Source organism: Electrophorus electricus, chromosome 7 (assembly GCF_041902795.1).
Source record: "Electrophorus electricus isolate QZ-2024a chromosome 7, ASM4190279v1, whole genome shotgun sequence".
NCBI lineage: Eukaryota > Metazoa > Chordata > Actinopteri > Gymnotiformes > Gymnotidae > Electrophorus > Electrophorus electricus.
Window position 1 is genome coordinate 25,648,051 of NC_137503.1, and position 27,954 is coordinate 25,676,004.

At 43.0% G+C, this 27,954-nt stretch overlaps 3 protein-coding genes across 5 annotated transcripts; 1 reads left to right on the forward strand and 2 right to left on the reverse strand.

The window, feature by feature from the left end:
- Positions 1-3: 3 nt before the first annotated feature.
- esr1 (estrogen receptor 1) lies at positions 4-11,628 on the reverse strand. Its single transcript, XM_026998808.3, is given in 9 exon segments — positions 4-1,540; positions 1,884-2,067; positions 2,435-2,568; positions 3,898-4,036; positions 4,966-5,307; positions 5,875-5,991; positions 9,759-9,973; positions 11,130-11,589; positions 11,592-11,628. Coding segments are annotated over 9 exon segments (1,890 nt in total). The 5' UTR covers positions 11,614-11,628; the 3' UTR covers positions 4-1,263.
- A 2,322-nt stretch (positions 11,629-13,950) lies between these two features.
- Positions 13,951-18,978, reverse strand: dcph1 (damage control phosphatase 1). 3 transcript variants are annotated; one of them, XM_026999728.3, is made up of 5 exons: positions 18,289-18,978; positions 17,431-17,536; positions 16,968-17,209; positions 16,609-16,774; positions 13,951-15,764 (listed from the first exon to the last, which is right to left on the reverse strand). In XM_026999728.3, the coding sequence occupies exons 1-5, from the start codon at positions 18,339-18,341 to the stop codon at positions 14,976-14,978; spliced, it is 1,356 nt and encodes a 451-aa protein (XP_026855529.3). In that variant the 5' UTR covers positions 18,342-18,978; the 3' UTR covers positions 13,951-14,975. The 3 variants fall into 3 exon arrangements, with proteins under 3 accessions (XP_026855529.3, XP_026855549.3, XP_026855539.3); XM_026999748.3 differs by lacking the exon at positions 18,289-18,978 and adding an exon at positions 17,671-18,241 and having other exon boundaries at positions 16,968-17,159; XM_026999738.3 differs by lacking the exon at positions 18,289-18,978 and adding an exon at positions 17,633-18,241 and having other exon boundaries at positions 16,968-17,159.
- A 2,490-nt stretch (positions 18,979-21,468) lies between these two features.
- Positions 21,469-27,564, forward strand: zbtb2b (zinc finger and BTB domain containing 2b). The gene is made up of 3 exons (XM_026999537.3): positions 21,469-22,142; positions 24,740-24,920; positions 25,313-27,564. Exons 2-3 carry the CDS (start codon positions 24,748-24,750, stop codon positions 26,745-26,747), a joined length of 1,608 nt encoding a protein of 535 aa, XP_026855338.2. The 5' UTR covers positions 21,469-22,142; positions 24,740-24,747; the 3' UTR covers positions 26,748-27,564.
- The last annotated feature ends 390 nt before the right edge of the window (positions 27,565-27,954 follow it).

The following is a 27,954-nucleotide window of genomic DNA, read 5'->3' on the forward strand; positions in this document are numbered from 1 at the left end:
AGATTTTTTGTTTCTTTACTAATTTTATTTAGTGCCCATATAAACAATCAGTTTGTGATATATAATCAGGTTTGTCAATCAACTCTTTATAGTATTATAAATTAATATATAAAGGCACAATATACAAATGTAATGGAGAACCAGATAGCTATGAGGTCTCACTTGAGCTCATAAATGCAGTGTATTTTTTTTTATTTTTTTTAGTATATTGCAGTAAAAAGACAAACACCACCACTGAAAAAGTCATCAGAGAGTTGGGCACATCATAGCTCAACCGTTATGGTCATAAATTAGAGGCGAACATGAATGTGGTTCATTGTAAGGCATAGAGGTTTTCACTACATCATTCACTACAATGCTGGGTGAGGAGCGGCACACGCGGCGACCGTGCAGGCGTAGGGTTAGGGAAGGTTTCACGTTTCACGTTTAAAGCCTTATTCTGCCACGCTACGACAGTGCAGCAATCACAGCAAAACCAAGGCACTGGAACACCGGAGGAATAGTGACCGAAAACCCAAAGGTAACTCGGCAATCTCCTCAGAATCCTGACTATATACAACACTGCTCTTATAGGACTTGAGAGGATTTGACCGGGGGGGGGTTGAGCTTCAGATTTTGTTCTTTTTTTTGTTTTTGTTTTGTTCCAAGTTTAATCTGAGGATGTTAAAAATGTAGGCACTTTTTTTTTTTTTTTTACTCATAAGTCACAGATTTAGGAAACCTGAAGGAAAGTAGCTTTGAACAGATGTACATTCTTCTGTTGGGTTAAAATGAAGTGATTTTTTTGGGGGGACGTAGGTGGTCACGTGCAGCTGAGCCACACTGACCTGCCAGCACCGCTGCTCCGGTGGGCTTCAGGACCCCGCTGAGTGAGAGCCCTCACTGCTGAAGAAGACGGACAGGATGCTTTAACTACCCGTGTTCCATCTCCTTTCACACGGCAGATGCTTTATTATGGCAGAGTTGCAGTTTGTTCCAGATTGTTCCAGATTGCTAGGTGATGAGCCAGAGGCAATTTCTGCACTTCAGTCAAAGGCCTTCTGAACATATCTCCAAATATTACCTTAAACATGTTTATCTGAATGGTGCCATGATTGTTAATATGTTTTTGTTTTGTTTTTTTGTTTAGTTTTTTTTGTTTTTTTTTTACCAGGTCCAGAGTCGACTGACACCAGTTCTGCTATGTAAACCCCCGACCCCCCCACCCCCACCCCCACCCCCACCCCCCATCGTTACGCGGAACCGGACAGGTAGCCACTGTTTTCAAGGGCAAGGGCTTTGATCAGGCCGGGCCGGGTTGAGCTGTAGGACCCCGGGACACGTGGAAAGGCTGCCACTGTTGTGGAGGGTGGTGCTGGTGCTGTTGGTAGTGTTGGGGGTGGGGGTGGCAGAAGGGGAAGCCCCCTCGCCTGGTGCCCAGCTACGGGAGGTCCTGCTCAGGGAGTGGAGCCGATGTGCATCCAGCATCTCCAGTAGCAGGTCGTACAGCTGGACTTTATTCTTGCACTTCATGCTATACAAGTGTTCCATACCTTTGTTGCTAGAGGGAGCAGAGAGAAAGCAACACACCACGGTGAGAATGATGGAGCACTGCTTTGAGTGAGTGAATTAGTACAGCTGTTCTTCATACGCTGCTGTGAGTGAGTGAATTAGTACATCTGTTCTTCATACGCTGCTGCAAAATAACCTGACAAACAGAAATAATCATAACGTCTCTCAAATATTATTTTAATCTCTGAACCTCAAATCATAATCATCATCTTTTATGTCCACACCACCACAAAATATTTAAAAGATGTTGCCAAATGAGAGACATAAGCAAAATGCTTCAGAAGCCTTTGCACATAACAGCGGGGCTAGGAGTGCAGACTCCTGCTCCTCACCTCATGTGTCTAATGTGAGAGAGCAGCAGAAGGAGCTGAGCCTGCCGACGACACTGCAGCTCTGGCGGCACGCCTGATTGGCTGATGCAGTGCGTGAGCGTGTCCGTGATGTTGTCCAGCATGCACTGCACCACGAAGCTGTCCCTGAGGGGCTCGACAGGTGTGGAGCAGAACGAGAATGCACCTAGTCGCAGGGACAGAGACAGAGAGAGAGACAGAGGGAGCTAGAAAGAGCGAGAGAGCGAAAGGGATCCCTAAACTACACTGGATAGCGGAATGGCATCAGAGAAGGCTGTCTGCTTGTTCAGGGTGGCATTGCAACGTGAATTGACACGTTTATCAGTGAATAAAACGAAGCCGATCTGAAGCTGTGCAGATTTTTTGGCAACAGACCAGCAAGTCACAGAACAAAAGAGGAGTTCTTTTAAGACCAAAGCTAATGTAGAAAAGAAAGTGCTTCTACATGAGGTCCCTCTCTGCTGGCAGGTAAAGGCTTTTATTTTTTAAACCCATTTTTTCCCCACTTCTTGCGCCGTTACAGAAGCACTCACCGGAGTTGAGCAGTATGATGGCTTTGAGGCACACAAACTCCTCCGATTTGAGTCTGAGGGCGCGGAATCGAGCCACTGTGGCGAGGAGCATGTCAAATATCTCAGCCATGCCTTCCACGCAGTCCCCTTCGCTCCTACAGGGCAGGAGGCGCACTGTGAGAAAGTACAACTGATGCGTTGCGCCTGCGGCCGCGCGCTCAGCAGCTACGTGCCGACGCGCGCCTCTATGTGTTCCAACCATTCTGTTTAATTACCCATTTTCGCGTTAATGGCAAAACGCTGACACTCCCAAATCTCCAAGCAGTGGTGAAGGTGCTGGTTTTGCGTTGTCTTTCCAAAAAAGGTCATTTCTTTTATCTTTACGTTATTAATCAGTATGACAGTCTAGCTCTGAAAGTTACCAGCTGCAAAATCTTTCTGCCTGTGTACGTTTCTAGGCCACTCTATTCATGAAGTTAGTAGCTCGGAGTGCTGCAGAGGAAAAAGTTCTATCACAATGATCCGTCATAGTGCGGTAATCAAATTTGCACCCTGAAATAGTCATCGTACGCTCTCTCTCGCCTTCTCTCTCCATAACTCATGGAAAAGAGGCAGGCAGGGTGCTTCTGACGGTTTACTTTGAGCTGACGAGCACATGCTGTACCTGTAAAGGGCATCTGTCTCACTCCCACTCTCATTTTCTTCTTTAATCCTCTCTGTCTTTAACGCTCCATGCCAGCCGGAGCTCTCTCCCACTCTCACTCTCTCCACTCCTCCACTGGATTAAAAGGACACCCCTCCACCCTCTCAGCCCCACACAACCCACCCCCGCCACGCACCGAATCCCAAACCCCCCGTAGCTGTCTGTTTTTTATTAAATTCTCTCCTCTTCAGCCAGCGATGCCGCCGACCCTTTACTGAGGATCTGGGGGCCCTGTTCCCAATCGGTTCCTCTTTAATTAGATACACCTGTGACATGGTCTTCTGAAGAGGAGCATTGGGTTTGCTGCCAATTGCAATCTCCAGCTTTTTAGCAACCTAATTTTGAGAGCTAATAATAATCCGGTCTTATTTTACAGGGTATGACTTCCTTCGAGACACTTGAAACACAGTGGGCCTTATGCAACGTCACAAAATAAGCAGGAGATAGAAAAACTCACCAGAGCAGAGTGACATTAACTGGGTCCCTGGGCCTCGCCTGCAAGGTGGCAGGCTGAGCAGAGCGCTGAGAGGTAGTGGCTAAGCAAAAAGGCTAAATGAACAGCTCTAACACGGCACAATGAGCCCCAAATGAGCTCGGGCTACAGTGCACGCTGAATGTTACACTTCTCCTCACTCAGTGAAGAGCATTACACCTCCCTCAAAGCTTCATTCTGGGGAACAAATCTAACATCTAACTTCGAAGGTCACAGAAAACGGAAAACACGTCCAGGCAAGCCTGAGACCGGCGAGCGCGGCAAGACGTGCCGAGGCCGGGCCAATACCTGTCAAGGATGAGGTCCTGTGCAAAGATAAGCTTGCCAGGTGAGTGGATGGACCTCCAGATCAGGCCGATCATCAGGATTTCCAGCCAGGAGCTCTCCAGCAGCTGCACCTGGTCGTGCAGGGAGAGGTCCTGGAAGCCTGGGCAGAGGAAGAGGGCACCGGACGCCATCGCGTCACACTTTCCGTAAAGCTAAGCTTAAGAACCATGAGCAGATGTCAAAACCGGCACTGGTCTGGTTAGGTTGTGTTTGGTCACGGCTTTCATACTGAAGTCTGGAGACAGTGAGTCAGTTTGATTGTGGTTTTGAAAAAGCTCTTCTAAAACCTCACAGTAAAACAGACATGCAGGGTATGAAGCGTGTTGCATGTGTATGAAGACACATATATCGTAGTCTTTGAAACAGTATCCACAATCCAGTATTTCTGCTGAAGCCTTAATGAGATGAGATGCTTTAACAATAACAATACTATAACAATACTAAATAATCAGAATCAAATATAGATATGACAAGTCACTGAAATTGGTGTGATATAATACATAACCTCTGTTGATTAATCTGTCAGTGGGCATCACGTGGTATCATTTTAAGTAGTGCCTGGCATTCTCCAATTGCTATATTAATTTTAACTCAATATTGCTGCAATTTGGCTGTGTACATTCAGACAGAATGGAATTATATTTTCATCTATGTCTTGAAAACTGGTAATTATTGTTTACACCTTTTGTTCACTCTGTGTGTGTGTGTGTGTGTGGAATAAGGGCTCAGTTGGAGGCTAAGTTAAATGACTCCTGGCCCTGATGACAGCAATTGTGACCTCGTCATTTGAAGCTCTAGCACCTGCTCTGTCGACACTGCTGCCACGGTTACGCAAACATGCAAGGCTGTCGCCAAGGATACTCAGTCCAGGGGTGATTGCGCAACATCGCATACTAAAGCTCTCAAAAAACATAAAGCCATTTAGTGTGGCTTGACACTAAACATGACATAGAATGGCTTGAAGTGAGGAAAATAACTGGCAGTGAAATGACAAGCTTGTCGAAGCAGACAAACACTCTTCTCCCTCACCAGGTACTTTTTTAGCCCAGGCGATCATGTGCACAAGCTCTTTGTCGGCCATGTTGGTGAGGAGCGTCATCATGGTGATCTCCGTGTAGGGTCGGTTGTGTTTTTGCCGGGAGCAGAGAGATGGAGGTTCCGCCCCCAGCAGGAGCAGCAGCACCTGCTCTGGAGATATGTACAGCGCGCTATCCCCCGTGCTACTGCTGCAGTTCCTCCTCCTGTCCTGCAGTGGTGCTCTTCTATGATCGGAGCGGCTCGGTAACTCGCTGTAGCCCCGGTTCCTCTCCTCGAGGCCGCTGCGCCTCCTCTCTTGCCTCTCGGTGCGGCCCCTGCGCTCCTTGCGAAGGCCTGAGGGGGAATAAACTGCTTCTTCTCAAAAATCAACATCAATCCTCTTAGCCTTAATTTGCCAATCAAGACCACGGCTTAAGACTGCATACATGCCCACGCTGCTCATTGAATTCAGGGGTCTCCACTAAAAAAGGGCTCCTTTAGGCTGCAACAGTGGCAGCTCCTTCCAGTAAATCATACAGCCGGCCATGCATGACAAAGGAAGCAGGTTTCATTCATTTTTCAGAACTGCAACCCCTATGGGCTGCATTCATTTGCTAATAACGTAAATCATTATCAAAAGGACCAGTAATGCTGATATTGGTTCATTTATTTTGTTACCATCCAGTGTCTTCCCTGGCCCTGACACTCAGTCTGTGCAAACAGCTCATTGACTGATTAAATAATCACCCAAAATGATAGCGGCTTAGTTTTGAACACGGTAATAAATGACTAATAAAAAATATTTATGCAAGATGGTGAGAGACTGAGGGCAGGGTGAGTTAGTGTATGTATATGTGTGTGTGTGTGTGTGTGTGTGTGTGTGTGTGTGTGTGTGTGTGTGTGTGGTTTATTCATACACACCTCCTTTCACCATGCCTACTTCATAGCATTTGCGCAAACGGCACGCTTGACAGCTCTTCCTACGGTTCCTGTCAATCGTGCACTGGTTAGTAGCTGGACACACATAGTCATTGTGACCTGGAGGTGGAAAATAAAATAAATTTAGGCCTGAGTTTGGATAAAATGTTGGAATTTCTCGTCTTTATATTTCATACAAACTTTTGTGCTGCCGTTAATTTCTTTCACAGGATATACAGACATTGCAACATACGTTGTGACATTTTGAATAATATATCAGTACACTCACTCATAGATTAGCTTTATGACTTCAGGTTCTTTTACTATGCAGAACACTAATCCTCCACTAATTATCCTGACCTCATATTATAATTATCGCCTCAAATCAGCTTCTGGAGGTGGCTACCAAATCTAACAGCTTGAGTGCAATATGTTAATACTGATCCCAGGCAATGGCTGAGTGTGCTGTGAGCACAGTGCAGCTCTTTAGTGGCCTTGGCACTGATTAACCTTGTGCCCTAAATCTTTCTTAACATTGTTTCAATGCATGCTGGAAGTCCACAGTGTTCAGACAATTAGTCGTGCCTACTAAACCGTACACATGCCATGCTAGAATGGGGAGCTCTATGTATTCCACCATGCAGGCAAAGAATTGACATATTTTACATTTTTTATTTGTAATCATAATTATTTATAATTATTACACTAAGTATATATTTTTGATGTCTGACTGTAATGTATCTGGAAATTGTCATTCCCAATATAAATTTGTTTGTTCCCCCCCAACAAAATTAAAATAAAATCACATACAGTGTAAAGGCAGGGGTGATGCTTATATATTGCCATGCTCAGTGCGGTGCCTGTTTCAAATCTTCATGTACTGCATGCTAATAATGTACTTGCTAGGCAGTATTCAATAATAATTTTATTTATTCTGAAATTCTCATTGAGTAATTACTGCTAGTCTTATATTACCAGACTATTACCCCAACATTACACGGCACACACTTTATTAGGAAAGAACCTTGTTAATGACTAATTATTGTTAAAGAATTAACACTATCAATACTCAATACTAACACATTACCAATATGTTATACTACACTTACATGTCATATTAAATACTCATAATGCAATGATGTGGAACTTACTAATGGCAGTGTTTATGTTATGTTTTTGGTTTAAATTCATCATACATGCTTGCTATGTATCACATAATGTACTTAAAGGATGGCAGATATTATAATGTAATGCTGATTTAATACCAGATGGTAAGTATGCTGCAGTCTTAGTAACTGCAGTGTAATTTGGATTTCATCACTGTCCACAATTTCCAAACATAGCCTTTATACCACTGTACTTGCATAAAAAGTGCAAAGTACACACTTTGTAAACTACGCAGAACACAAGGACATAGTGACGGTCACGCTCCCTAGCCCAAACTCCACCTCCCAGCATCCACCTGTTGCTAGTTCCCCCGTCACTCAGTCCGGATCCTCCAGCCATCACACCCTCACCAGATCGGCATCCCTGGACGACTCGTTATCACCTGCTCCTCATCATTAGCCTGTATATTGAAACCGTTCCGTTTCACTTTCTTCCCTGTGAAATATTGCCAATATTTCCAAGTGCGTACGGAGTGTTATCTCTGTCAGCCCTCTCTGGTTTACAATCTGTTCTGCTTTTGGATTATTGTCTCTGCCTTGTCCCTTCTGACCTCTGCCTGTTGCATTGTTCTGAACCCGGATTTACCTTTTGTTATTTCCCAGTGGTGCCACCTAGTGGTGAATTTACTGCTTGCTAACCGTGAGTGAGTGAGTTACAATAGAGGTGCTTTGCAACTTAAAAGTCCGTCAAAAAATTCAGCATAGCGATGAATCAAAGTACATTTACATGAAACATCAGTGAAATCAATGAAACTTAAATGTACCACGATTAGCTCTATAAGTAAAAAGTGGCAAATCATTATTCAAATAAATCATTCGATTCTGCAGATTGTGTCTCATTAGTCTCACAAATGACAGCAGGTTTTCAGCGACTTGTTTATATGAGTTGATATGAGTTTTTAATCAGATCATTTTCTTTCCTTTCTACGTCAGTAGGCTTTGTTCTTCATGGTTTAAAGAATACTGTATTTCAATATTGCTCTGATCTGTACTTCTTTTTCTTTACTGAAAGTAAATAGTGCTATGCCTTCACCTAATCGTAAACATATCCTTAACCTTATTAACAAAAATACTTTAGCTCTTTTCATTTACCGAATAAAAACTAAAAAGCGCTGTTCCTTGGCATTTGTCACCATCCCCACCGTGTCCCTCTGCTCCGGCTGCACAACCAGTTTCCCCACACTTCCCTGGGCCCCCTGCTGACGATAGCGAGATGACTGTGCAGTCCGGCGCGGGACTCCGCACGACTCCCTGGGAGAGCCTCCGTAGATGGGAGGCCTGACGAGCACACGATGGACAGGAAAAGCAGACACATCAGTGTCAAGGTCAGTTCTGCGAAAAGCAGCGATCCTCCCTCCCGTTTCTCGCATCGCACCAGGCCCCTGTCTGTTCCTCACGCCCGCAATACGAGGTGAAAAAATACGCCACGGTAGTCCTGGTTATGGTAATGTGATGGGACTTCTTCCTTCCTGCTCAGACCCACGTGGATGAGTCCTTTGCTGGTGTTACGTGAGCAGCACAAATTAGGCCCTCTGTCTAGAGGACAAGGTACCAGGTCTTGGCCTCCATTATTAACAGTGAGGGCAGGTAACAGAAGCGATTAATTACTTTGCCGTTTACTAAGGTGTAAAATGTCCAGAATTTCCATTTAGTGAATCTTGGTTTTCTGTTGCGTAAGGGTCGTTAAGTTGAAAAGCTGTTTTCCTGTCGTACTGACCAGCAGGCTGCGCAACTGATGAGTTTAAGTGCATTACCTACAAAAAGAAAGAAAAAAGGGATCCACGATGGTGCGCGTTACATGGGTCAGTCTGCATTGCGCGTACTCTGCTCTGGCTTGGGTTAAGCAATTATAGAGGGAACTACTGAAATGCGAAACGGCCACCTTCAACAGTTCAAAAACGGCTCCGTTTGCAAAAGGAAACGTGATGAAATCTTCCAAAAATATGTGTCTAAAACGTATCTTCAGTAATCAATGCAAACTATAATAAAAAATAACCACGACTATAACAGCTAAGTACATATAAAAAGTACACTGAAGTACTAAAGCACAACAAAAGTTTTCACTGATATTCAGACGGCGATAACCACACAGTTACTAACACACCATGCACCAAATTCTGGGCAACTGTTCAGCTGCTGGAGAGACTCCTGCCTCTGCTTGACTCTGCCATGGGCCGCTTCACACGGCTCAAATTTCAGCACCATAATTTCATATGGAGGTACACTAATGGCACAGAGATCCTTAGTAGTCCCAAAGACATATTTTTCTAGCCTCTTATTGCTCTAGGCATACATGCGCTCTAAAATGCAGGGATCAATGCCACACTACACATACATCTGAAGGAGATTTTGTGAAGCACACTGCTTGATTAAGGACATCGGTCTAAAACGTCCTTTTTCTGTAGAAACCTTGTGTGTGTGTATATATCTATATATAGCACTTGCTTTTGCTTGCTTAGCTGATGCTGTCCAAAACATCCTGTTTCTCCAGAAAATTTACCTCTCTCTCTCTCTCTCTCTCTCTCTCTCTCTCTCCCCCTCTCCCTCTCTATATATATACAAAAATATGTATGGATAATCAAGAAATCCACAACAAATTTCACATGCTGAATCCTGAGTCAGAAGTGGCTAATTCATTTCACCGGGTCTTTACATGACCTGTAGATGCACACGTACTCCCACGCAGTAGAAGCTACAGGGGATAAAGCCGAGTTGGTTTACCCTGTATGCTCCTCTTGAAGAAGGCCTTGCAGCCTTCGCAGGACCAGACGCCATAGTGGTAGCCCGAGGCGTAGTCCCTGCACACCGCACAGAAGCGCATGTCTTTGGCCAGCTCCAACATGCTTGCTGCAGCGTACGTTCCCTGCCTGTCGGTGGCACTGTACGGATCCTCGCGTGTTCCCACAGCCACATGCTGATTGGTCAGCGCACTGGATCTGTGGTCAGAAAGACATCCGAAAACAGATATAACAGCCTCTTTGTACCCATGGCCCGTTTCAGAGGGTTAGGGTTAGAATAATGTCTACAGAAGCACATTATACACTAAAAATGAATTACTTCAAAAAATCTGAGGATATCTGTAATATTCTGTCGTACGTGACATAAAACAGAAGATCTTTGACCTCTTGTTCTAGTAGTAGTAAATATTTGTTTTATACTTAATTATCTCGTCCAGCGCGCTATTCAGTAACAAGCAGTGGCATGTTTAGGTCCGAGTTTTAGTTAATTATCATGATTTTCCTCAGCTATCAGCTTTGCTCTCTAACTATATATAATGTATTATATGTAATAGTGAAATGCAGAAACAAATATGCACTAAAAGTAAAAAAAGAAGAAGAAGAAGAAGGCAGTTAATCTGTTAAAAAATAATCTTAGAAATAAACAAAGAAAATAAAGTTTTGGGATTCCCAAGTATTTGAGATGTTAAATTTCTAGGCATATTTGATCCAGTGTATTGAATGTGCTCATTATAATGTGGCTCTCCTTCAGACAGGATGTGACGTGCCCCATCCACTCCTGTTTTCACATATTGTTCTTTTCTCAAGGTTTTAAAGATCTATTTAGTGGAGTTTAGAAAAATTAAATCACCTGATTTCAATGTGAAACTGGTCGGTCTACATTCACATACTGAAAATTAAAAACAAGTTCTTAGAGAGGAATTATGCAACTGAACATTTAACATGTTTAAAGGACCCAAGCCTGGGCTGCAGTGGGACCCTGTACACCCTCAAAAGGTGACACATCCTACACAGTCAGTGCTGATGGGTTTTGTTACCGCTGTGAGTAAGGTAGCGCAGAAAAGAGCACAGCACGATCAGCACCCATTCAGACACAACGCTTCAGTGAGCTGTAATTCATGTGTAAGGAAACGGGTCACAAGCACACTTATTCCAGTAATTGGTGCAATCCAAATAGGCTCTTTACAGGAGCACAGCCTGTAAAAATCGGTTCTTTTTTAAATGCCAATAACTTTGTTGGAATGACTTCTTGAGTTGCCCACCCCACAAATAACAGCTTTCAATTTCTATCAGCACAAAGAGAATGACATTTGTTTTAGCCGGCTGTCGTGTCTAGCCATCAAGCCGTTCTGACCTGTAGACGGAGCTGGCTGTGGAGTCCAGGCAGTAGGGCACCTGCGGAGCGGCATGATGTCCACTGCCGTGGCTCAGGTACGACGACAGCTGGGGACTCGACGGCAGAAACAGCAGCGGACTGGCTGATCCACCGACCAGGGGCTGCAGACCCGCCTCCGGGGGGGGCACATGGGGGTCGGAGGGTGCCAAGTAGTAGCCCACGGCGGCCGGTCCGGCTGCGGATGAGGTGCCGTAGCCCGGGGCGGGGTTGGGGTAGTCATAAGCCCCATCGAGGTAGTCGACAGTGGAGGAGACCCCCCCTCTGCCATGCTCCTCCTCTGGGTACATGGGCGAGAGTTTGGGGGGAGTGAGAGCGTCGGAATGCCCCTCCAGCTCTTCGCTGGATCTGCTCAGGTTGGTCCTGCGTCGCTTCCTGCCGCTGGCAGCCAGCCCGCGTGCCTGCCCACCAGACATCACCGTGGAAACACACACACGGCCAGCATGACTTAAAGCAGCAGCTGCTCACGCACAGTGACCGAGGGAAGGTTTTTTGGGTTCTTTTTCGTCTGGTTTTTCCCCCTCCTCCACCCCCTGTTTCCTCCCTACGGCTCCTCCTTCCCCTTGTACAGCGACAGCACAGCCAGTTATACTCAGCTGCCTTTCGCAACACACACTCACAAGGTGGGAAAAAGTGAATTTCTTTCTCTTTATCCCTCTTTGTCTTGCTAAAAACACAACCTGTTGTCCACAGTTCTTGCGGGCTTTAACTGTTATAAACAAGTCACAAATATGGAATTCATGGTGTATGGTCCACTCAGTCACTGTTTGAACAGTCAAGTGTATTTAATTAAAGTGCAGCAGGTATAACCATAAAATCAACAAGTATTAATCTGATCTCAGTAACAGACAATTCTAATAAGCAGCAAAAATGTATTCTCTGAATATGCAGCCATTAAAAAACAATCATCAAGCTTACCAAGGTAGAAAAGTTAATTTGTCAAATGGTCAGCTTTGTGTTGCAGCGTGCAGGTTGCACAGATGTGTATCTCTCTTCGCTAACCTTACTGTGTGCATCTCTCGTTTCTGCCTCTCTGCCTCTCTCTCTCTCTCTCTCTCCTATAAAAAAGGAGGTAAACAAATTAGACGACACATCTCGGTCGATATCGGTGGTGGCTCTCCAGAGCAGGTCATCGCAACCAGGTAAACAAGAGGCAGGAGGTCAGCACTTCATTCAGCCGCCAAGTAATTTTACAGATGACTGAGTCAGGAGGGAAAAGTGTTCCACCTGAGAAATTACATTACATTCTGCATCCTGATCATTTAAATATAAGAGATCTGCAAAAGCCACTCCCCCCCACCCCAAAAAACAACCGGTCCATCTACCACTAATGAGAGCTGCAGTAGAGCTACAGGGATCGTCGCTGAAGATACGTTCCTCCTTGCTGCAGGATGAGCTTTGCTATTTCAATTTCATTTCTGGATCAAGCGGAAATTGAGTAGTTCATTCTGAAGGAGGCAACTTTAACGTAGGCAGTTTGGAAAGGATGAGTAACTGTATAAACCTTCCTGTATATAGAAGGGAATGTTTCAACACTTAATAAAAGCTTCCACCATGTATTTACCGCATGGATGAAGCAACTTGATCTATCATCTCGTATCTCATACTGAATTTTGTTGGTGAAATCTTCATTTCTAAACATTTCAACACTTTATATTAATGCCCTTAAACTGGTGTAGCATGTATGATACAGACAGTGGGACACACTGCAGTACTAAGCAACCAACTCAGTCTTGCTACACAAAATAATTTGGCTTGATTGAGTTTGAATTGGGTGTCCTCACATTACTGATAAAAACACACTAGATAAACAAAAAACAATGCAACTTTCAATCATTGACTCGGTGAGAACAAGCTGGATTCTTGAAGCTGATGTTTAGTCCTAAAAAAAGATACATTTTCTAGACTCGGGAGACCCAGAAGTAATTTCAGAATATGAAGTAATTCACTAAGGTAAACATGGATGTGTGTTTATTCGAATTAGATTATCAAGATGGGAACCTATGAAGCAGATGTGTAAACATATAAAACTAAATGTGTCAAGTGTGTTTGCATGTGTTCAACTATTATGATTCTTCATTCAGATTCATTACAATATGGCCCAGTTTTTTGGTCTTCCACCAAAAAACTTGTTCTATATTGTATAGACAAAAACATTATTTACAAGTTACAAAAGTAATAACACATGTCCATTAAAGAACAAATTTAATTAAATCTATTAGAGTCCAAAACATCTATGTATGTAAATATCTACTGTATCTGCAGACACTTGACTTGCATAAGAACAATACACAACACTCATTGTCTTCTCATAGCCATACAGCACCAAATGAAGAGTTTCATATAAACCTAATTTGTGTAATCAATGTACAATACAAATGCTGGTAGAATGTCCTTCCCCCTTTCAAATTTGAAATTCAAAACCCTTGAATAAAGAAATTCCAGTGCTTAACTACAAATGTTTAAGAGACAACTTGATACCATTCAGATCCGAAATTCTTTCATACTGAATTCATTTTGGCATCAGTTCAGGCCACGGACACTGTAGAAGTGGAAACAAAACTAAATGGACACAAAGTCAGCATCCATCTGCTTTGTGTAAAGTTGTCTCCGTTACTCAACCAACATCCCCAACACAAGCCATGTCAAGCAGTCAAGGAACGCTTCTGACAGGGGAAGCATTTCTTTTCCCCGACTTTGTGGGGGAAAAAAGAGCAAGAACAAAATGCGAGATGAGAGTCACTGCTGTTACTACAGTAACACCAACACGTCACTCAAGAAGTTCATTCAATTTTTATTAAGGGTTTTTATTTCCAATCCTAAGGTAGTAAGTCAATTATGTGCATGGCAAACAATACCAGTCATTGTGAAAAGTTCAGTAAACATGTTTTTCCTGTGTAATTATGACCTGGTACTTTGTAAAACTGCCTGTCTACACAAACTACTCTTGAAATGTCGTGCACTGCAGCTGCACCTCTTCACGTAAGGGATACCTTTAAAAAAAAAAAAGCAAACAAAGTCTGATTTAATCATGGCTATACTTTTGGCAAGTGCTGCAGATTACAGAGATTGTGTCAAAACATTCCACCAAACCCCAAGAAACGTACTGTGCCTAGCCAAACGAGCAAGGGATTTAGTAACACTTTTGTTGATGAACATTAAATGACTGTATAATCAGAGTTTTTGCCTCAGAAAATGCTGAGGAATAATTAAAGTATGGTAGTTTTCATCATTCAAAAACACTGAATCCAACACAGCATGTCACTAAAATGACAAAAAAGTTACCATAAACCAGAAAGTGCATTGCAAAGAAAAGTACAAAGATCACGTTACAGGTTATAAGAGTTGCATGCATTACTTTCTTTACTTTCTTCACTTGATTCAAACACAACTGAGATCATGATGAGCAGCCAAAATCAAGTCCGATTAATCTAGTGAAACAAGTTGCGATAAATATTGCCTTATTATTTTTGTTGGTTGTTCACATACTTTACGCAGAAATACAAATGTGGAAGGACTTATGTTTGTCTTTGTAGTTACTCTGTTTTATCAAGGAACATTTAGTTTTTACTTTTAAAAAGTACCAGCTGCAGCATTAAAGTGTTGTACTGTATGCTTCTGATCATCAGGACTGTTGGAACAAGCAACTAAGAGCAAAATCCAAAAATGAAGAACAAAATAACCCAGTATTTTATTAATTTATGGAGTAAGTTAGAAGAAAAATGTTCTCTCCCATCATCTCTCTTCTGGCCTGGGACTGCTCCCCAGTACTAAGCATTTCTTCCATTTCTGTAGCGGAAGCCAGCTCTAGGAACAGACCTGTTCTTTTGGTGGGCTGAAGAACTGTATCACAGCATATTTGCCACTGGTCATCCAATCTGGGTCCTGTGAAGTGAGTTTCTCACCCTGGCCTGGCTGTAAGCCCACCTGAACATTGGCCTTCAGGGTCCTGACGCTACAGAGCGGCGCGGGCTGGAAACCCCTCAGTGCCCTGCCAAACGGAACTGTGTGCTCCCAGTCTCTGTCGCCCGTCAGTTTGCGGTAGTTCAGGTCTCCCTTTAACAGGACCAGATTGGAAGACTGCAGAGAAGAGTAGAGATCGGGCGCTTCAGTGGCCATGTCCCAGAACGCATGGGGCAAGGTCCAAAAGCGGTGGTCATGGTACGACCACACCCCCTCCTTCATGTAGCGCTTCCACTGGACGCCGCAGGCTGACGTCTCCTTGTGATTGGACGCCATGGTCTGCATTATGGTCCAGTTGAAATCCTGCTTGTTGACGTCAGACACGAACCATGGTATGGACTTGCCATGGAAACGTACTTCCCTGGCCAGTCCAGTGGAAACGATAAAATCTGCAAGTACCAGGTCAGTGATGAGTTCAAAACCAGCATTGTCTAGAATTATGTCCACCGTTGCCCCTCTTATCTCTGTTCCTCCAGAGGCCTGTGCGGCCATTAGGACTGCCCACACGTCGGCAGAGTCATCCACCAGGATGAAACGTTGCAGATCAGCCAGTGTGTCAATAGGGCTGGTTTTCTGGGAGTTGTCCTGACCGGCTGAGATGGATAAATCGCACCTGTTCCCCCACAGAGACACCTATTTGGACATCCCACAGCACACCTGATCACCATGACAGTAAAGAAACTCCAACAGTAGTGAAATTTACTTGTTGCAATTTGAACAGGCAAGAAAAGGAAAACGGATCAAATTTTCAAGCAGAGAAACTACAGGAACCAACCCCAGGAAAGTGGGTTCCTGGTACTGGCATAAAGAACTATGGGGAATTATTCAGAATGATGGTTGTTGTTATATGTACTCTAGATTAGATTTCATTTCTTGCCCAAATAACACTACAGCTCAAAATGATGCGTTTTTAAACCTTTCTGAGATCTTGGGTGTAATGAGTGTTATTCTTCTATGTCTTTGAATTACCACTGTGTATGAAAAGTGCTATACAAATAAACTTGCCTTGCCTTGGCCATTTAAATGCCAGGGGCTCACCTAAAGGATATGACAATTATCTGATGTGGTGCAGAATGCTTGGAACAACCCTTATGAGTTGTTACCCATGCACAATTGTTCTTCATTATGCTTCAAATTATTGCTGCAGTGTTTGTTGCATTCCTAAATATTTTCAAGCACACTTCCCTAATAAGTCTACCACCTCATGATGATCCATTTAGAATTCTGGTCCAACTTTAAAGAGAGACCATTTGCATAGGCTAATAGAACAAACAAATGCAAATGAGAGTTCAAAAGTCATTTTTCTAAGTTGTTAAGCAGAAATACAAGAACTGTGGCTGAAGCATGCAAGCATGAAGCAATGAAGTATGGAAGGCTATATTAAATCACTGCTATGTGTAAAACTAAAATTGGAATCAGTGCAGGTTAGTTCAAATTTAAGTACTTTTAAGAATTACAAGTGCAGATACATACTAACCTGCAGAAACTTGAGAAACTGTTCTAAGAGCGGGTTCTTATTTGGGTTATTCCGGCCAATTAAGACCTCTCGCAGGTACATACAGAGTGACTTTGTTGCTTGCTGGGACTCAAAGAAGCTTTGCGTCTTGCCTTCTTTAAATACATCAAAGTCACCAACTCGCGGGCTTTTGTGACAAGCAAAAAGAAAAGGAAACAATAGTTCATAAATGGAACATCCAGACTACAACTAGTCCTGGAAGCACTTGTACATACATTAATGTTAAATACACCCATTTCTATGTCCCTCTTAAAGCAGATAATAGTACAACGGTGTATTTGTTGGAATTCTTCCTGACACTCTAATTAGGTTCATCTTACCTTAGCCACAAGGCCTCCTGGATCCTCCTGTACATGTAGCACTCCACATAGAGCCAAGGGGACTTGAACCAGCTGACAGGCTGCTCGTCCTCCATCAAGCTCTGCTGTCTCTGCATGTACTGGTTCCAGGCCTCAATGTCCTCTGCTCCATCAGTCAGAGGCAACACAGGCTTGTCTGTCTGGAGCTCATTCCTCAGTTTGGACAGGAAGGAGATTGCTTTTTTCTCTGCTTCAATTCCCGCCTGTTTATGCGCATGTGACCAATAACATAATACTATATTAAAGGTGGTAAAATAAACGCTACAACGTATCATTTTCCAGAACAGGCTAACATTTAAAGTGAGTGTTTGAAATCCATATAAGTGACTGTAATCCATCCCGCCCTGAGTAAATACAAGTTTCCCCCTGAAATGTGTACAGATCCACAACTTCACACCAAACACGCCCTTAAGCCTTCGTTTACCTCTCCATGTTCATCAAAGAAGTTGTTCTTATTTCGGTGAAGAGTATCTATGACTTTTGTCAGGATCAAGGGCAGTCTGTCTCTCACCGTCAGATATGCAAAAGATCTGGAGGGGAGGGGAGGGGAAGGAAGACACTTTAGTTATTAGACTTAAGGAATTCCTGCAAATTGGAGAACGAAAATGAAAATATAAAAGCCATACTTAGAGAAGTAAATAGACGGAAGTATAAAGTAACTAACTTCGATAAAATAATGTTAGAAGAGGCATTTTTCTGGGTAGCTCCCCAAAATCATCTTAAAATGAGAGAACGTTCAGTGTGATACTCGCTCTGCCATTTAGGACAACACTAATCTGTGTTAAATGTTTTGGGGAACCCAGGCCAGTTAGCTAATTAACATGTATCTGCACGGTCAAAACTAACTGACCAGGGCTGGGTTTCCCCCAAAACATAGTATAACAAAGATGATTTGGGGAAACATGGCCCAGATAAGACGGCTAACCCTAGCTAACGTTAAACGTATTTAATTAGCACTGATACTGCTCTTATAGCTAACTAAAATCACAGCCTAGCATCGATACTGCCAACACGTAAAACCAACCAGCTAGCAAAGAAACATAATAAAAATGAAAACAGTTAAGTTGCAGCTAGCTAGCTATCGTAGCTATAACTATGTTACAGTGAGCTCTCTGGTGTCACAGCTAGGTAGCTTAGCTAATACCACACTGATCCCTAACTTGGCTGCTGCTAAATGTCCAAATGCTAGCCAGCCAAATGACATCCTCTCAAAACACGTAGCAGACAGCTATGGACAGGACGTCTACATACATTCTGATACACACCCAAGATAGCTACATACCCTTCAAATTTAGCCGACAGTGACTGCGGGGGCTTAAGTTGCTTTGCCTCCATGTTTGCAAACAGGGAGGAACTGTGATGATTTCCAATAGAAAACGTGAATTAAACCGGCTATGTAATACAGTCAATACGAGATGTACTTTCGTGCTGAACTGACACTAAAGGCCACTCTTCTCAAGTGATATAAACGTTTAAGTAAACTGGAAATAATAAGCTGCCACACGTTACCACCGATTCGTTTGTACAGAGGTGCCAAAGTCCGCTTCTTGAGATCTACGTTACCGTTCTGCAGACTTTAGTTCCGACCTTTATCTAACACCTGATCTAGTTTAGCAAGGCTTTCCGTAGCATATTAATAATTAGTTATTTCACATCAAGAATGGGAACTCAGCTCTACAGGGCGGTAGCTTAATCTCCGGATCATGTCCTTTCACACCTTAGTCGACACTATCCTCTTGTGGCAGTGCACTGAAATTCAGAAACATACCAATCTCTGAATGTCTCCTTTTCACAATTTAAGATATGTAGAACATTCAAACATATCCACGCTACAGGCTAAAGTTCATATTGACAACGAACGTTACAGGTCATTTTAATGTCCAGGTGCTCCTGATACAGAGTACAAACAAAACCACAAATTTCTAATCATTACAAAAGTTATAACAATGTTAAAGGGACAATAAGCGAGTTTTGCTGAGCTTATTCTTCGCCTTATGAAATGACATATATCATTGGTGTTTGCACTCTGTACTGCCACCTATTGGTGTGGGAGTCTCTACTGCCCCCATTGTACATCGACATGAGATCAAAACCTCTAGTAAATGCATAAGCACAGGATACGTTTAGTGAGTATGGCTAAATAATTGTAATGCTTAACTGAACTCGGACTGTTTCTGTCTTTGCTAAGAGAAACTATTATAGCAAATTTCTTACTCTTCCAGGTCAGTATTAAGGCACCATTAAACCACAAAAAAATGTAAATAGGATGGTAGCTTTGTTGATGTGCCGGTTACTATTTTTGGAACGATCACTGTGTAAACAGCTCGGTAGCTATCTACTTGGTCACTTGGGTAAGGTTAGTTAGGTTGCCTAGCACCAGAATATGCTAATGCATATCTTTGACAATATATATCTTTATTGTATTTTGGTCGTGTAAAACAAATAATACATCTGATGATGTGATACTGCCAATAAATGTCTAACACTCAACTCAGTCTGCACAAATCTTGGACTGCTCTAGGAGAAAAACATTTGGAGCTGGACTCAAATCATTCTAGGCTCTAGTCCAGAATAAAAAGCCCTACAAAGCTATGTCAATAAGACAATGTTGTCTAGTCTTAGGAATACCAGCACAAGCATGGCAACATGTTGTAGCTATGTAGGTTTGGGTGCTTATTTCTGTTAGTTTGTTACAGTAACCTTACACAGATCTCACACAGGACCATGGGACATGTCTGGAAAAATCTGAGGTCAATGACTATACAGTTCTCAATCTGCATTAAAATGCTTATTGTTATGCTCAGTTTCCACTGTATGTGATCTATATAACGAAGTAGAATGTTCTAGCATCATTTATCTTTTTTTTTTTTAAACCTAAACTGAGTTGATATTTCTAAGGGACTAAAACATTTGAAAGTATGACAAATATGAACATGCTGTAAACAGCTCATTCTTCAGGGTCTGTATGTGTGTGTGTGCGTGCGCAATTTCTTTGATATTTCCTGGCTATTCTGGCAGACATTTCCCTTAAATTCACATCCTGCTCCAGAAGGCCTCCCTCAGTGTGCAGCTCAACGGTCTTGGGTATACATGTATGCAGTGCTGATGGCTAGGTCTCCTTTTAAATGTGACAAGAAAATGTGGGACAAATCCAATAGCCCAAGAATGATGTGTGTCAACTACTCATACAGGCTTATGGCATTAAGAGACACTTTTTAAAATGTATTTCTCTGTTTTCTGACATTGTAGGGTCTCTTTTTCCTTTTCCCTTTACATTACAATAAGGGGGGAGGGGTACGTCCAAAAAAGAGAAAGAATTACACAATAATTGTGACATTATACATGAGATAGCAATTTAAATGTAGACTAGACAAGAAATATGTAGTTGGTCAGTACTACTAAATGAATTGTAATACATGGAGTACATACAGTCATGGAATTTACTAAAACCTCTAAAGTTTGCTGCCTCTAAAAATATGTAATTTTTTCATAAGATGATTGAGTAAATGGCAGATTTGTATATACTTGTTTTTTGGTTTTTTTTCAAATTCTGTTTGTAATTAACCAAAAATGTAAGAGCTCTGCCATTATAAAAGTTATTTTTGGGTGGCAGCAGTAGAAGATGGTAGATCAGATTTATATCATACTGGGGAAATATACATAATTTTCGAGGATGAACAGCAAACTTTCAAAATGTTGTAAACTGAACTACCTACTATAGTATGCGGGCACTGATTGAATGTCATTTATAAAGAGCAGAGACCATAATGTTGTGGAGTAGCTGAGCATCATTAAATATCTGCCCATTGTGTATCCCTACCCATGTGTACCCAGCAAATTATACCTTTTACTTCGGCTGGCTAACACAATACAAATCAGGTAAGTTTAGCCCACCCTTTCCCCTATCTTTGGTCAGTTTTGAAGATAATTCTTGGTGGCTGATTTTTCCAAATTAATGAGCCAATTTCTTTATTTGCAGGTTTAAAAATTATTTGCACATATAGGGATGTAGCAAATTAGACAGTTGTGTGGAGGTAAAACATTCATCCTGATAACAGATTTTATTATCAATCTCTTTCTTGGGGATAATTAAAATCCTTTTTAACCTTGTGAAATAATGGAGAGTAATTATTATTAAAAGGTCATTAGGATTTACCCCTTCACCCAAAGAGACACACAGGTAATAAAATGTTTTTTTCAAATAATTAATTAATTAATCAATCAATCATTCTTATATGCCATATGTATAACGTAAAGTAACTTTTAGTATACCAAGACATAGAGATTAGGTCAATTATTAAATTCAAACACATATAGTACATACGTATACAGTTGAAGGCTCATGTGTGTTAGCTAAAAAAGCAGGATATTTAAAGTAAAAAAAAAAGTTTGGAGTTATACGTGACAGAGAAAGCATTTCTTATTTTTATTTTTTAAAACAAGCTTCTAAGACATTCACACTTTCTCTAGATAATACAATACTGGACACATATTGCAAAGAAACAACATAAGACACACAAAAACGAGCAGTATAGAGTATTTAAAGTCATTTCTTATTATTTAAGCACTGTACAATCCTAGGTGGTCTTGAAAAAGAATCGGCTAGAAAACAGCCTTGCTCTCGCTTTACTGTGCACGCTGGAGGCAATGATAATAAACCACCCCAACCGAAATGCAAATACCCTCCTGCTTACTTCTCTCACGACACAACCCTATGCGTTTTGTGGAGCTGGGGAGGGGAATGACCTCCCCCTCGGGTAACCCCTCTCGGTATGTGCTTAACGTGACTGAACGGAAGATTAAAATATTAGCACAGAATGCACAGGATCCTCTCGCCGGCTTTGCTGAAACATGGCGAACCACAATGACATTTCGCCGTGCGCTCACACAGAGTAATTTGGCGGCACGGAGCGCCAAGACTATTTGTTTTGGCATCCCGGGAAGTAGGGTTTACAACTGCTGTTTTTAAGTCCTTTAGACAGTCATGTGATTGTAACGTAACCCGACCGGAAAACACCGACAACCATCGCCGCCAATGCTGCGTTTAGGAGGAACAGAGCAGCTGCGAGACCAACGGACAAGTCCCCGGTAACAAACAACAACACGCCAAACTCCACAGATTGAAGCGGAGGAAAGGTACGTTTTTAAAAAAAACAAACCATGCTTTGCTTGCCGAGTTAAATGTATGTAACGCCTCTTTCTATATACTCATTTGTTTGAAGTTTGATCATTTTTAATTCGGTGACCACCCCTTCCCCCCGTGTGTGACCATATCATGAGGCACCGTTTATTTTCACTTCGCGTCCTTCTCGGCGGAGTAGACGCTTGCTAACCCTCGGTGGCGCAGCGCGGCTTTTCTAGCCGTTTGTTCGACTCCTGTAAAATGAATTGGGACGCGTTCAGTTTTTAAGAGGGCGCCGTTCGAGTTATAGCAGAGCACGCGTTAACCTGCCTAGTCGTTCACGTTTAGCTTCTCGGCTTATTTTCTGTTTGTTAGAAGAAGGAGAAAAAAAGCCCCACTACGGAAGTGGTCTCGCTCTGCGGGAGATCTGTCCGTTCCACGTGTCTGCGCTGGGGGCGGCGCTAACTTAAAATACTACTGCTCGCGCAGTTTACACACGTTCTGTTGCTATGATGCTTGATTTTATAAACTCCAGTAATAATTAGATAGCAGTACTTTAACCAGAGATACTGTAGTTAACGCTATATAACTGCCTCGCCTGTAGCTTCTTGAAAATGTTTTGTTACAAGCTTATAGTTATCCCGTTTAAATCGAATTAAAAGACAGTAGTTTTAAGAACGGTGGAAAGCAGCATATTTGTGTGGTATGTTTACACTCAAACACGAACCCGTCAGGCGAGCCCGTCTCTGCGATATATTGTCCTGTGGGTACACGACATTAGCAGAACATAACTAGCTGTGTCGCATGATTTCCAATGTTCTGTGGAAATAAGTGATCCGAAAATGGCCTTTTTTTTGTGGAATGTCATGCGTAACGCCGATCATATGACACGCAAGCGCTATATGTCTGTGTTGACCTTTCGGGCCAGGGCACAGAGAGAACAGCAAGGCCAGATCGAGTGGCCAGTGAAGCCGCATCCTTATCTCAGATTAGGTGTTACGACCTCACAAGTCAAATGCCTGATAGAGAGGAGCAGGGTTCAGTGATCAGAGGTCACATATTGACCTGTGCGTTGAGATATAATGCTTTGTTGGAAGTGAGTAGTGGCCAGAATTGCTGTATTGAAATCACATGTGGTTGCATGTTTTTTTTTTTTTAAAGCAGCTAAACAAAGTAATAATCTAAATTAAGTTGTCAGAAGTAGCTTGTAGCTGCACAGTGCCAACTATTGCATGTTTACGGTGCATGCTAACTACATGTTTCATGAAATGAAGGGAGGCGAGCGTGATTGGTTATATGTGTCGTGGAAAAAAATCCTTGACCTTTTTGCTTCTTGCATCATTGAGGTTATTTGATGTACTGTTTCATGTGAGCTCCTTGTCCAGGTGATTCAGATTTGGTGTGCTACAGGTTACAATAGGCTGTATGGACCCTGTATGTCAGTTCTGATGATGGGAATTGGAAGGGTAGGGTATACCATTATACATTTTTAAATGTATTAATACATACAGGTCTACCATGAAACTGCTCCATATTGAGAGCTATGGGTGGACTGGAAGAGTTAATGAAAATAGACCAGAGGTTTAGAATAGGCAGACCTGTGTCATCTGTTTGAGCAGAGTGACCAGAGATCAAATTCTAGGACAGAAAAAGGTGGATGCCCTGGAGCTAGAGCTATCTCCAGCCACCCCCACCCAAAAGGGCACACCCAGTCGTAGGGCGTCAGTGTGCCCTACAGCCAGGATTCAAGTTTGAGCAGCAGCCATGGGCGGTCCACAGCAATGCTGCATAACCAGTAACCTGCTGGCTGTTAATGCACTGTTAAAGGCTTTCTGAACCATCAGCTTCCCATAGTGGTGTTTATTTTATGGAGGATAAGCCTTTAACAGGTTTTTTTTGTTTGTTTTTTGTTTTGTTTTGTTTTTTAACTGTTTAAAAAACATTTAACAGTTTTTATCTTCTTTTCTGGTTTTCATTTCAGTCATGACAACAGCATAAAATAAAAAAAGAAACAGAAAAACCCTGGCCTAAATATATCTGTGCGAGAGCTCTGACCCTCACCCTCTCTGGTTTTTCCCTATATCGGCTTGTGTTCCCTCGAGAAATCTGGTCGGGGAGAGTTCCGGCTGCTTCAGTTCATGGGTCAATATGAAAACCATCCACTCCATCCAGTTTTCCCGTGCAGCGCAAACATCCTGACACACATCCAGCTATCTCAGCATGCCCTCGGCTCACCCGGATCAATGCAAGGCTCTCTTATCGTCGTCTTGGCCGTGCACAAAAATAATCGCTGTCAAATCTGCAGTGAATTTAAGAAAACTCATCTTGTAGATCCAGCTGAAATCTATTTGACTTTCATGGCACTCTTGTGTTTTAAGTATATTTAGGTTGGTGTTCCTGTTTAACTTAATAAGAATGTTGTTTTTTTTGGGGGGGGGGTTATTTGAATATATTTGTTGTGTCTACCTAGCCACTGTTTGTGTCTACTCAAAAGGCCTTCTCTGATGCTGGCTTTTTTTTTTTTTTTTTTTTTTTTTTTTGTGTTCTCGTGGTTCATTGTGGTCTGCAGTAGACAGGAAGCTGACTGTCATCTCTGCCCCCCTCTGTGTAGGTGGAAGCATGGAGCTGGCCAACCATGGTCTTATCCTCCTGCAACAGCTCAACGCACAGAGGGAGTTCGGCTTCCTGTGTGACTGCACAGTCGCCATTGGGGACGTTTTTTTTAAAGCACACAAGGCAGTGTTGGCTGCCTTCTCCAACTACTTCAGAATGTTATTTATTCACCAGGACAGGTAACCGAACACATGGCTTACCCCATTTTACATAGATTACCCCATTTTACTTAAATAGTCTTAGTTTAATAGCAGGAGTTTAATGCAAACACCACTTTATAAAACAACGCAGGGGGTGACAAATCCTGCTTCTGAAGATGTACTGCTCAGTACCTAATCTAATGCACATGACTCATATTTTGTATTAGGAGAGCCTATGATTGTTGGAGGCAGGTATGGTAAGTTAAGATTGGATCTAAGCACTACTAGTAGGTGTCTGTGAGCAGGGTTGGGCACATCTTCCCTTGAGTAGACTTCACAGCACAGACGTATGTGTGTTTTCTTCTCCAGCTAGTTTATATATGTGCATTGTCTTCTCCAGCGACTGTATGTATGTGTGTTGTTTTCTCCAGCGATTGTGTTCGTTTGAAGCCTGCAGACATCCAGCCTGATATCTTCAGCTACCTCCTCAACCTGATGTACACTGGCAAACTGGCGCCTCAGCTAATAGACCCAGCCCGGCTAGAACAGGGCGTGAAGTTCCTGCACGCCTACCCCCTCATACAGGAGGCTAGTCTAGCTAGCCAGTCAGCCTTCACTCATCCTGAGCCCAGCATTCGTCTGTCCACCTCTCTCTATGGCATTCAGATATCTGACCAGCAGGGGGCGCTGGCCAGCCGCCTCTCGGCACGGAGGCAGCCCTCGCCCGTTGAGTCAGAAAATACAGGCATGGTCGATGGGAAAAGTGCCACAACAAACACCTGTATCTTGCAGACAGGGTCCGGGTCCAGAGTTCAGCCAGAGCTGGACATGGAGGCATCGACAAGCACTGGTCAGTTTGGGCGGGAAGGGTCGGAGGCAGATATGTCAGCCCACGATACCCCTTACGCTTCAGCCAGTGGCAGCAACACCATTCTTCATGTGAAGCCCAGTATAATGAAGAGAAGCTCCTCATTCAGAAAGCACTACACCTGCCACGTCTGTGGGAGTCGCTTCAACCAGCGAGCGGCTCTGAGGGAACACCTTCTCTGGCACGCTCAGGCTGTGCCCCCTCTAGTGGTAGAGTCTGGAGGAGCGACTTCCCCCTCATTGCTCGGAGGAGCTGCCACACCTGATGCGGAGGAAGTTTTCACGGGCGTCGGGCCGGCAGCAGCCACCCCCATCATGGTGGACGTGGCCAGCGACAGTGAACAGCCTCTTTCCGGCTCACGAGTCTCCCCCCGTGCCGAGACGGCTGCCGCAGCCACGGCAGCAGCCGCGAGCTTGTACGCGGCGCAGCCCCAGGCAGACACGCCCCCCCCGTCGGACATCGCCGACATCGACAACCTGGAGGGTGCGGTCGACGTGGAGCGGGAGGTTAAGAGGAGAAAGTACGAGTGCTCCACCTGCGGACGCAAGTTCATCCAGAAGAGCCACTGGCGGGAGCACATGTACATCCACACGGGCAAGCCGTACCGCTGCAGCGCCTGCGGCAAGAGCTTCTGCCGGGCCAATCAGGCGGCGCGCCACGTCTGCCTGAGCCAGGGCGCAGACTCCGCCTACACCATGGTCGACCGACAGAGCATGGAGCTGTGCGCGGCCGACGACTCCAGCCAGATGGAGGCGCTGTTCCTCGGCTCTTCGGGAAGACCCTATAAGTGCAACGTATGCGAAATGACCTTCTCCAGCCCCAATGAAGTGATCAAGCACCTGTGCTTCAACCAGGGGGCGCTCTTGGACGGGAGTGTTTTGGGAATGGGGGTCAGTGGGTTGCATAGCGACAAACTGGCCAAAGATGAGGGTTCTGATTCGTCCAGCGGTGGCCCATTAGTATCAGCCTTCAAAACTGAGGATATCTTAGTGGAATGATTTCGTGTGTCCAATAAAATGTGGTCCCCTTTTCTCTAAATGTGTCACTTTTTTGAGGTCATCCTGATGAAGCTAATGATATTGATAAAAATTGAGTAATGTGCATGTTGGAGCCTCTTTTTCTACTGAATTTAATGCTTTTAGCATTATATGCTCTTAAAAAGCAAAAAGCAGGAAATTTAAATATCTTTATTATACCGCATATATATATCTAACATTTTTTTTAATTTGAGGGGTTAAGTCGAGCCATTCACATGTTGTAAGTTGTGGTTTAAGCTTTTCCTCTTTATAACTGCCAACAGGAAGAAGAAATGAATCGCAATAATCCCACATCTGGTGTGAATGGTAGCCTATAACTATAATGTGTCTCCATTATTGGCTGGGTGGGGTGAGCTGATCAAATTAAATTTAAGGGTTGGGGTGGGCTAATTCTCCTATACCTGCATGAATCTGTGATGGCACAAAAACCTAAAATCGCCTAAACATTTATGACTTTGAAACAATCGCCATTATGGTGCAACCCTTCTTATGTTCTTACTATTTTCATAATTTTCACTCGCCAAAGTCTGTTGTCCTTAGTGTTGTATATTTGTTGTGTTTTTTTTGTTTTTGGTAACACCCAGTGTCTTGTGTCTTGGGCAGCTATGTGGTGCTTATTTTAAGCCTTTGGAGCAGAAGTATCTACTGGATTACCTTAACATTCATAAACTGATGTAAAAAAAAAACAAAAAAACAAAACAAAACAAAAAAAAACCAGCAGCAAATATTTTAGACTTGCTTCTCTCACTATGCCATAATAAACCCAGTTCAAATCACACATTCTTCTACTGTGGTTGAAAATCTAATAGTCTCAGTCTTAGTCTCAGTTATCCTCAAAGCAGTTTTGCTTAATTGTTCAAGTGGTCTCATGAAGTCCTTTCCATTAGCAAGAATCTTCATCAACATACAATATCCTATATGAAGGTAAAGCTAGAGTTAATGATGAGGAGTGACTAGCTGGTGTATTGGTGCGACTACTTGAATGCTATTCTGTTATCTGAATGCCAATTTATTACTCATTATGTTTGATTTATGGTTTTTGTTTTGTGTGTGTGTGTTTTTGTGCCAACACACCATTGATCTATTTAATTTAGCCACTGCTTTTAACTTAACCACACAACATTTGCAGGATGTCCTTTAGTTTTCTGTTAATGACCTTTAGACATTC

Bases quoted from the DNA above. Each gene is read 5' to 3' on its own strand.
- dcph1 (XM_026999728.3), bottom strand. From the start codon at position 18,341: ATGGAGGCAAAGCAACTTAAGCCCCCGCAGTCACTGTCGGCTAAATTT. The intron at 17,537-18,288 runs GTATGTAGCTAT...CCTCCCCTCCAG, and splicing joins CTGTCGGCTAAATTTGAAGG to ATCTTTTGCATATCTGACGG. The intron at 15,765-16,608 runs GTTAGTATGTAT...ATGTCCAAATAG, and splicing joins AGTTTCTCAAGTTTCTGCAG to GTGTCTCTGTGGGGGAACAG.
- zbtb2b (XM_026999537.3), top strand. From the start codon at position 24,748: ATGGAGCTGGCCAACCATGGTCTTATCCTCCTGCAACAGCTCAACGCA. The intron at 24,921-25,312 runs GTAACCGAACAC...TGTTTTCTCCAG, and splicing joins TTATTTATTCACCAGGACAG to CGATTGTGTTCGTTTGAAGC.